Source organism: Monopterus albus, unplaced genomic scaffold (genome assembly GCF_001952655.1).
Source record: "Monopterus albus unplaced genomic scaffold, M_albus_1.0 scaffold181.1, whole genome shotgun sequence".
NCBI lineage: Eukaryota > Metazoa > Chordata > Actinopteri > Synbranchiformes > Synbranchidae > Monopterus > Monopterus albus.
Window position 1 is genome coordinate 70,997 of NW_018128061.1, and position 10,504 is coordinate 81,500.

Sequence of the window (10,504 nt, forward strand, 5' to 3'; positions counted from 1 at the left end):
GGCACTGTATGTAGTATACGATAGGAGGAAACACTGTGTCTTAGAAAAGACGTACACGTTGTGGAGTAAAGAGGTTGCACAACTATTAAACCGCAGAAACTCCTACCATATATGCAAAGACACGCTGCAGTACTTGAGCTTAAAATATCTCATTATCCAGCAAATGAATTAGAGTAGGTGCACACTGAACCAACAGCATGTGTTGATGCACGTCTTGTTTTAATGTACAGGAGGATTAAACTGCTCAGTTGCATGGTGTTTTTTTTTTTTAGAGAAACACATGGAGCCTTATTTTGTTGTGCATCTGAAGTCACCTTTCATGAGTTATAAGATCTAATGAAGTTTCATCTTAACTAACAGACCAATGGGAAGGGACTGGATTAGCAGTGAATTAGAGATATCATTTTAGTATTATGTTCCTGAGAACCACTTGCTCAAAACCTGCTGACTGTTACCATGGCAACTGCAAATTTTGATGGTGGACCTTGTATATCATTGTGTTTTATTGCTGTTGCTGGGAAATGACTCAGATTGCTCTGTCACACATGCACAAGCTCACAGTAATGAACAGTGGGTGGGGTGGCGGCATGCCGCCGTGGAGAGCGACAACATAATTTTATACATCTACCCCGTCTTGACGTGGAAGCTTGCTCTTCTGTAACCAGGCACTTTTTAATAGCCTTGCAAATAGGTGAAATGTAAGTCATGTGGGTAGAGGCAGAAAATGAAAGCACAGGGACAGACGACACACTGTGCCACTGTTTAATGTCAGATGTACTTAAGGCTGAAGTTTTTGCAAAAAAAAAAAAGCTCTAGGAGCAATTTAACAGCAAGAATGGTACAAGTGCAGAGGTTATGATGAGTGTTTGATAAATGATTCATAGTTTATTCAAAGCTGAAATTCACTTGATTTGGGATGCAAACATAAATGGAAGTGAGAATTCTTTGATCGGTGTACCAGACTGTGGTGTGCAGTGTGAGATCACAAAGCCAGATAGCAATAATCCAGCCATTTATAGCTGGCTGGCGAAAAGCTATGGAATTTTTCAAGCATGTCGCTGCCTTTTCCTCATAAAACAGTCAGTCAAGGTTCAGTGGGGAAGACATGGACATGGACGATGTCTGTAAGAGGCACAAGTAATGTCTTACAGGTGAACAGAGCTGGGTGTGAAGAGATAAATCTGACCTTAACTTAGTTAAATGAGGGTTTAAAAAAAGGCTCCAAAAGCTTTTTCACATTTGAGTCTCTGGACTTTTTTTTTCATTCATTTGATTAGAAAGGGATATTGTAGAAAAGACACTGTTAAAAAGTGAATAAGCAGCTTTCCCCAGCACAGAACAACACAGGAGCTTGTTTAAAATAAATTTCCAGTAAAGGAATGCTTACCAGTTGGTGCTTATGATGAGAGCAGTGCAGTTAATGATTATTCACTTAAAGAAAACATTTGGCCGTCCAGCCTTCATCACTGTCAACACTAATGTAGGCAACACTTAAAGGAGACTTGTGTGATGGGATTGATACCAGTCTGTTGGTCCAACCATAAAGCTACAGCCAGCTGATTAGCTTTGCTTGGCATAAAGAGTGGAGCCAAGCAGCCTGGATCTGTCTAAAGGTAAAATCCAACCCCCTGCTCTACATGTGTGAAACTCACTAAACCAACATGTTGCAGTTAATTTAACCTAAACAAATCACCTTGAAGTTTCGTGGACACATATAAGAATGGTATTTCCTTTAACAGAAGAGCTACAGTCATGTAGAGTTTATACTTTGGTAAAATTACAAACTTAATGTTTAAAACAGTTTGATCATGCACTGACTCCTCTAGTAAAACAATATACAGATACAGTAAACGATGAACTTAGAAATACAAATAAAACAGTCAAAACATGTATGTTCCCAAAAGGCTTTTATTTATCAAGACTTTTTTTTTTTAAATATGAAGCTATAATGCATTTGTCACTTTACACATTTACTCACATATTTAAATTTGTCTAACTTTTTGTATCCTCTGATTTTCTTGTGCAGCTTTAAAATACCGCAGCTAATATTTACAAAGAATCAAAATATAAATTGAAGTGATAGTAGGTGACTGCAGCTCCAACACTACTGCAGTACCTATTATGAATATAGTGTAGTAATATACTCTGCCATGCATATACTGTATTACCTACTGAGCTAACAAATGCTACGCTAAAATGCCACTGGAGAACTAGTGGTCTGTCAGGGGGTGAAGTGTCACTGTTACAATCAGTCTCTTCTGAAACTTAATCTCCCTCTGCTTTGTAGACACCGATTCACCTCATTAATAGGATTCATGGAGCAGCCGTTCAGACTTTAGGACGTGGTCTCATTCGAAGACACGTCTAGCACCAGAGGAGCTGAGAGACTTACTGCTGTGATGAGCTGCTGCCTGTTGAGAGAGAACACAATAAAGATGAAAAGAATAAAATACAAAAAATACCTGCATATATACTTCAAGTGCTGTGAAAGTGTGGACCCACATACCCCCGTCAGCCCTTTGGAGAAGTTGGCATGAGCATACAGGAGCACCGCAATGTCACTATGTCCTGCCTCCAGTGCAATGGACAGGGCAGTGCTTTCATCCTGTAGACACCCCAAAACATAAATGTTAAGTTCTGCTGTACCAAAAACATACCGTGCACATCTAATTACACATAGGTTTGAATTTCTCATATGTGAAACAAAGGCTCCAGTTTCTCAGTTTGAGGCCACCAGGCTCATTGAAGCAACGACTCACATACACTGTCAGTCAGTGTGGCATCACAGTCTGGCTGCGCCAGCAGGAGTTTGACAATGTCAGCATGGCCGTGCTCGCTTGCACACATCAGCGCTGTGGAGCCCTCATCATCCTGGAGATTGACCTCTGCCCCCTGTGCCAGGAGTGCCTGCACCATGTCCATCCTGCCATGGCTCACAGCCAGCATCAGAGCCGTCTGGCCGGCCTAGACGACAGAAGCCAGGGTCAAACAGAAAACAGTCCACACATGTAAACACTTCTATTAATTATCTGTGTAACCTCAGGTCTTTCTGTCAGTAGTCAGATCAAATGTGACATTTTCTACAGCAAACACAGAATTCACCACAATAATAAACTGAGGAAGTCTAACTGAAAAGTTCATAGTGCCTTATTTTACAGGTTCACTCTTTCAAAATAATTTCATAAGTTTCCTGTAGTTAATTGCAGAAAGTTAATCCACTTAGCTGTAGAGTTTATTGGCTTGCAGATGAATTTTTATTAAAGAAATTTCTCAATTTAAACCTCTCTAAAATGTTTTTATTGATTTATTATTTGAACTGGGTGGTTGTTCACCTTCTGTCCTCTGAATTAAAGCCTCAAGTTTGTGCTAGCTTAGCATTTAGAAATGACTAAAGGTGTACCAATGGCTCACTCTATCTCTAACTGTAATCGGTTCCAAATTATATGGTTCCTTCAGGAAACTTCTTAGGAAATCACTTGGTCTGTAAACTAGTGTTACCAAAAATTCCTCTGTAAATCCTAAAAGAAATCTTCAAGAAGTTATAGATTTACATTTTTAAAATGCATACAGTATGTTTATATGCCATTTCCCGTAGTGCCAAAAGAACTGCTGATTTAAAAACCCTGACAATCATAACATCCAAACATTACATTTGAGCCACAGATATAGTAACCCAAAAGGAATTAAAAAATATCCTACCAATTTATAGTAGGTAAGAATCAAGTATTTGTTTTAAGTAGTTCCCAGAGCACAGTTAGAGAAACAGGGGGACACCACACTCAGCACCGGAGAACAGACTGACCTGGCTGGCCTTGGCGTTGAGGTCTCCTTTTGTGAAGAGCTGCTCCACCACTCTCATGTCCTCTGGAGTTTCCACAGCTGCGAGTGCAGCCAGCATGATGGGTGTGTACCCTGCTTTGTTCTGCTGATTCACATTACACACCTCTGTAGTGATGGCGGTCAACAACCCAAGTGGAACAAACAAAAGAGTAAAAGAGAAAGTCATAAAGAAGAAAAGTTTATTTATTTGTGATGTATGCAAACTGTTCCCCACTACTGACGGTGCCGTGTTTAAGATTGTGAAAAATACCTGTGCAAAATTCACCTTTTCTATGTAAAAATAAAAGGTCATCCATATAAACTGGTCTGTTGACATGGATAAAATACAGGCTCTTTCAAAAGCCATTCTTGAACTGTGTAGCAGCAGAGATGGAAACGCATTTAAGTATTACATAAAGTGTCCTTAAATAACTGGTTTTGTTGCTGCTGCTTAATTAGGAGTTCTCAAAGCATATGTTTTTAAGGAGGTTTCACATAGTTGTTAAAACACTCCCTTGGTGCATAATGTGAAGCACCAGGCTCAGCCATACGGTCCATTAACTGAAGTCCTGGGTGTATTTTAACAGGTGATATTTGGTTGTCTTCATTTTGAACAACATAAAAAGCCGTTTGTCGTTTGTTTTTTCCATTAGGAACATTACAAAAATAACGTTCTTGATAAATTAATGTCATACAGAAGACTTTTGCCCACATACTTTTATTGATTATATTTTGAAAGCCACAACAAGGCTTTCCATTAGACACGATTCAGTATTTTCCTGGTTTCCTATTTACATTGATTAGTGTCTGAAGTGACTGGCCATGAATTATATTTCTGAACACTTGTTTCTTGCTTGATCTGAGCACAGTGGAGAAAACGTTGTAACAATTCATGATACACAGAGTGACTCACTCAGTGTTTGCCTGTTTGTCCCCTAGTGGCTTCTGGGAAGCGTAGTAATGCCTACAGACAACACCCTGAACCACAGCGTTCACTGGCCATGTGCAGTACCGCCAAACTGTTCAGGGTTCCTCACCTCTGCTATTTAATTATTCAATCATTTCTACTGTCATCAGAAGAGGGGAAATTTAGTTTGACAGCCAGGTGAATACAGAAAAAACCAACCATTCAAAAAAGCAGTGAATAATAAAAAAGGGAACTGGCGCCTTTTTATTTTGGTTATGTTGTAAGTGCAAACTGTGGAGAAATAAACTGTCAGCAAGGAGGGGAAACAAAAGATGAAATAAACTGTCAGCAAGGAGGGACAAAAGATGAAAGCAAGGAGGGGAAACAAAAGATGAAAAGGTCAGTTGTCAGAATAGACGATGACCCTAAGTTACCCCGTGAGCATTGTTGTACCTGCATCAAGGAGTTTCTTGACAATACCAAAGTTGCAGTGAGACACACTGTAGTGCAGAGCAGTGTTTCCGTTGATGTCAGCCATATTAACTATGTGTTGCAAAACTGATGGGGAAATGATCTGAAATGCTGCCAAGTAGTCGTCCACAGTGTTGGCAGCAGCTGACTTGTGGCTGGACACGGCGAACCACTCTTGCTGGAGTGTTTCTAGACAGTCACGCTGCAAGGAACAAAAGAGTACAAGAAACTCAGGTATGTGTATATTAAAACTCTGGTTGTTTATGCATCCTCGAAAATTCATGGCAAGTTGCCATAATTCACAGGTCAGTAAAGGAAGAACTTATAAAAATCTCCAAAACAGCATCATTAAAGTAGAGGCTTAGAAATATCACCAAAAACTTAGTGGTGTGTTGACAGTTTTGTTAGAATTTTTGTTTTGAATGAAATCTTTCTTGGTTTTCCTTTTTAATATACTACTACTTCATCTTCTCATCTGTTTTACAAAATATCTGACTGTGAGGAAAGAAATGCCCATGGTCAAGTTCAACAGAAGTGCAAAGGCAGAAATTTCATTCAATGCTAGTCATTTCTTTTTAAATGCCATACTTGGACAAAGCCTGCATTTAGTTAGACGTGCACACAAACATATACTGTACAGAAACTCAGTGGCCTTCAGAGGCTCTCACAGTGAATATAATGAACAAACATACCAGCTCCCTGCTGGACAAGGCAGTGTCATCGTCCAGGTGCATCTTTAAGACTTGACAAGCAGAAAAAAACATTTCGCTTAACTTAGACCTGAAAGAAATAAGATGCTACGAGTTACTCAGGCTTGAGTGAAGCCCTCAAAGGTTACACTCACACAGTGTAAAATACCAAGACTGCAGCTTTTTAATACAGAAATATTCAGCGGAGCCAATATTCTACACTCCTACATTACCTCTGCATGTGTGATTTTGTGCTTGATCCCTTGTGGGAGCCACCTTTGCCCTTTCTTGCTTGTGTTCCATCTTGAGAAGCATCCCTTAGTTTCCTGTTTCCTTTCCTTTCCACTTCCTCAGAGTTAACCTTCTCATTGGCAGAGAGCTTACATGATGACCTAGGGTCTAATCTGAGGACAGAAAAAAAGAATGTAACACGCTGAAAACATGTTGACCTAACACATCCAAGAGACTCGCTTTAGATACCAACCCTGTGGTCACCCTCATTAACTTCATGCTTTTCCTGCTGCTGCTACAGCCCTGGTCACCGTGCATTTTCTTCATTACAGCCTGCAGCACACCAGCATTAGTTGATCTGTCTAGAAACAATGATATACAGTAGCACCTCCTTCTGAATCTTAATATATGCACACAGCACTTGATTAATTTATCAGTGTGATGTGTGGTTTATTTTATTAAATGCAACACAATATAACAGGGCAATCTGGGCAGGTCTCAGATGTGAGGATATGCTCATAATACTAACTTTATATATTCTTACAATCTGAAGGCATCAGTTTAAAAGAGAAAACATTCTCTGACACCAGTTCCTCCTGTGACGCGTCCGATTTTAGCATCTCAGCCACAAACTACTATGTGGTATGAAACGCCTACCAAACCCAGATATCGTTCCAAACATTGCAAGTGTATTCCTCAAAGTCAGCTTGCCAAGACAAAAGTGACCACACCCTCTAAGCCTTCTGTGAGTTTAAACTGGGCCTCAGGAGCTGTCTGAAAAAGGAACAGTTTTAAACTACACTACTTTTGCCCAGACAGTCTTCTTATCCACCTTTGTTTATTGTATTTCCTATGAAGATTAACGTGGAAATAACACACACATGCATGTTTACCTTGCAGAGCAGGGGATGTCTGTTGTTCTAATATTTGTATCATTCTTTTCACCTCTGATTCATTACCACCCTGTTGGCAGATTCCTTGGCTTGCTTTGTCACATTTAGAAGAGTCAGCTGAAAGTTGAGCTGAGGACTGAAAGTCGCTGCTGACTGCGACACAGAAAAAGGATAGTGGTGAAGGTTTGGAATAGTACCAGCAGGATTTGACAGATGTTGCATGATAACAACCCAGCATTAAAGGCACCTAGTGGAGTTTTTGAACACTGGTGGTTCGATGGGGCAACGTACAAAAGGTGAACTTTGGTTTCCTGCCATTCCAATATAGCATTGTCCCAACAAACAAACTTGGATGTAAACACCACAGGTTTTAAAATAAAAATAAAAAATCAGCTTTGCAGACATTTGCCTGGCTCAAGGACACACACACACACACACACACTGCTTTTGGGTGAGGTACACTAAATGCAAATATACAGGAAAACTAACTGTCACACAACTAACTTCCTACATTGTTACCTGTTGGCTGAGAAACATACACACACACACACACACACACACACACACACTGCTTTTGGGTGAGGTACACTAAATGCAAACATACAGGAAAACTACCTGTCACACAACTAACTTCCTACATTGTTACCTGTTGGTTGAGAATCAAAACAACAGACTTCTGTTCCTCCTTGGCCCACAGCCTTGGTGTTGCAGGATATTTTGGAGCTGTTGTTTTCTGGGCTGCTGTACTGCTTATTATCGTTCTCTGTGAAGAGGCCCCCATGCTCCCTGAGGAGCCGCTGCATCTTCTCTATGTGATGATTTAGTTCAGAGTCCCACTGTGGCTGTGTAGGTTGCTGGAAACTCTGGCCGGGTGTAACAGATGAAAGTGACAGATCCCATATCTTTCCCTCCCCTACACCGATGCTCCTTGTCTTGGTGGGGTCAGGCAGATGGGACGGTCCAGAGGCCATATTTCGGGTTTTCAGTCCAACCAAGAAATTCTCATTAATGTTGGTGAACCCAACACCAGTGTCTCTGGTTACCTTTGTCACTGTCCCTGGTGTTTGTTTTAAAGCTTTTCCTACCACGTTTGCAGTTCTTGAACCAATTTCCTGCATCTCTGGGGTACATTTGATGTCTCTAATCCCGTTTCCTACAGACACAGTCCTAGTAACAGTCTGAGAGGTGTTGGTGTGCTTGTTGTGGGTACTGAGGAGAGTATTGGTGCTGGAGTCGGTGTTGAAGGCATGTGTGGTGTTTGTAAAGCGAGACACTGAAGTGGAGACGGTGTTGGTACACTGTGAAATTGTCTGGGGTGACACCATGATTCCCAAATCAACCCCTTTGACTGGATCTGTGGCTGTACCTTGAGACACCACTTCCTTTGCCTCACAAATGATCACATCTACAGAACAGTCTCCACAAGCCACTGAATGATTCTTAAACTTTCCTTTCTTAGATCCCAGATTTTCCACTGGTACCTCCGTGTTTGTTTGTGCATCACATAACTTTACCTCTGTCCCAGCTCCTTGTGTGTTCAAAGAAACTTGTATCCCCACGCCCTTTTCCATGGTCTCTACTCGCTGTCTGACTTGATAGTAGCTCATGGGCACATCTGGTCCTATGCAAGCATTCTTCAGCTCAGGTCCACAATTAGATACTCCAACAGTGTTGACCTCTGTTTTCTCACCTGTGCTTGCATCCTTGACCTCTGTGTGATTACCTACTCCCTGGCTTGTGGTGTGAGGCCTCACCTCAGTGCCTGTACTTGCAGTGGATGGCCTAGCAAGAGAAGCTTTATCAGCACGGTTCCTTGCTCCTGCAGCCTGAATCTCCAATTTCAGATGACTCATCTCTACCTGGAGAACTGATTCTTTCAGTTCTGCTTCTAAGTGACACATTTTCTCCTTCAGGGCACCAATGATTAGTTGTTGGGCATCAAGCTCTGCTTCCCATTCTGTGGAGATTCCAAGATGAACTTCAGACACTTGCGTTCCAGTGGACCTTGTTTCTATCTGATCAGTACACATACATTTGGTTTCCTTTGTGGCTTTAGACAAGGTGATATCTGTATCAGTTCCTGTTGCAGCTGACTTGACAGTTTTGTCATGCAAAGAACTTTGGGCTTCTCCACTCCATGCTTGCAAGTATCCACCCCTGATGTTTTTTTCCAGTGCCTGCATCTTTTCAGTCAGTTGCCTGAACTCTCTAATATCAGTGCAGTCACTTCTCACTATGCTCTCAAGTTCTTCCTTAGTATGTACTTTATTCTCAGTATCAGACCTTTCCCTGCTCTTTTCTTTCCTCCAGATCACATCATTTATACCTTCATTGTCACTCAGGTTCTTGAGCTGAGAGGCCAGTTGCCTTTTTTCCTCCTGAAGGACTGAGATTTTTACCTGGAGAATAGGGATGCTTTTCACCTCCTCCTCCAGCTCCTTCAGCCTCTGCAGAGCTATTACCATCTGATCGCGGACATGCTGCAGGTGCATCGGTCCAAGATTTGTAATGGGGGTGGTTCTACCACTGCTCTGTGGGCTGAAGTTAAGACAGCCGGTGCTGCCTCTACTGCCCAGGGATGATTTAAGTTGGACATGCATGTCACCCCCCTTGCCAGTACACTTGCTCCCAGTATTGTTCTGATTATATGCAGTTAAGCCCGTGAAGGCGGAGAGTGACCCTGGGGAGCTTACCCCGCCAAAGCTGGCCAGTCGTCGACGAGGGTGTGGCTGAGGTGGAGGCTGACTTGTCACCTCCTGATCCAAAGGTTTGTGGGTCTCTACAGTGGTCTTTTCCAACATGGGGCTTTGTCTTTGCAAAGCAAGAGATCTTGCAGCAGCCTGAGGTTTTGACTCATTAAGTATCCGAGAGGCTGCTTGTGCCTCAGTCCTTGAGGGCTTGGTATCTGAAGGTGGACCATGTGGTGGAGGAAGAGGAGGTCGACCTCTGGTTCTAGAAGCCATGCCTAGTCTTGTATTGTCACTGCCGGATGCTGACAACGATTCTGAAGAACGTGACTGGCTGGATGAAATGCCACTCTGTGTTTTTTCCACATTATTGGTGGCCGCTTTGGGCCTTCTCTTAAGACTTAATCGCTTTATGGTGATGCTGTTTTGAAAATTGTCCACACACCTGAGGTAGTCGACGTCCGACTGATAACCGCAGTCAATCCCCACGTACTTAGGAACACACTCTCCAGTGCTTTGACCTGTTAGACCAGCAGTGGGATAACCACAGTTAATTACTGTTGTAGAGCGAAGGGCAATATCTAAAACAGACACTGTGTGGAGGTGTCTCCAAATGTCACCCAGATGGCATGTGATTAAAAATATAAGTTGAGAAAATCTCCATACATTAAGAGTTTACATTTCAAACTAACTATAAAACTATCAATATTGAGAATCTAAGGTAAGGATGCTCTTACTACACTTAGTTTACTTAATTTTTTCCTTACCTCAGCATTACATGTTCATCAGCGTCCGTTTCTAAAGTCT

General features: G+C 41.8%; 1 protein-coding gene across 1 annotated transcript; it reads right to left on the reverse strand.

Annotated features, from left to right (window-relative positions):
- Positions 1-2,321: 2,321 nt before the first annotated feature.
- LOC109969777 (KN motif and ankyrin repeat domain-containing protein 1-like) lies at positions 2,322-10,211 on the reverse strand. The gene is made up of 10 exons (XM_020616919.1): positions 7,657-10,211; positions 7,011-7,163; positions 6,371-6,479; positions 6,120-6,290; positions 5,890-5,977; positions 5,180-5,399; positions 3,803-3,945; positions 2,764-2,964; positions 2,507-2,605; positions 2,322-2,411 (listed from the first exon to the last, which is right to left on the reverse strand). Exons 1-10 carry the CDS (start codon positions 9,971-9,973, stop codon positions 2,349-2,351), a joined length of 3,564 nt encoding a protein of 1,187 aa, XP_020472575.1. The 5' UTR covers positions 9,974-10,211; the 3' UTR covers positions 2,322-2,348.
- Between the last annotated feature and the right edge of the window lie 293 nt (positions 10,212-10,504).

What these genes read in the sequence shown, in the direction of transcription:
- LOC109969777 (XM_020616919.1), bottom strand. Translation starts at nt 9,973, where the DNA reads ATGGCTTCTAGAACCAGAGGTCGACCTCCTCTTCCTCCACCACATGGT. An exon ending in TTTTGATTCTCAACCAACAG is followed by an intron (nt 7,164 to 7,656) that starts GTAACAATGTAG and finishes TCTGTGTCGCAG; the next exon opens with TCAGCAGCGACTTTCAGTCC. An exon ending in GACATCCCCTGCTCTGCAAG is followed by an intron (nt 6,480 to 7,010) that starts GTAAACATGCAT and finishes CATTGTTTCTAG; the next exon opens with ACAGATCAACTAATGCTGGT.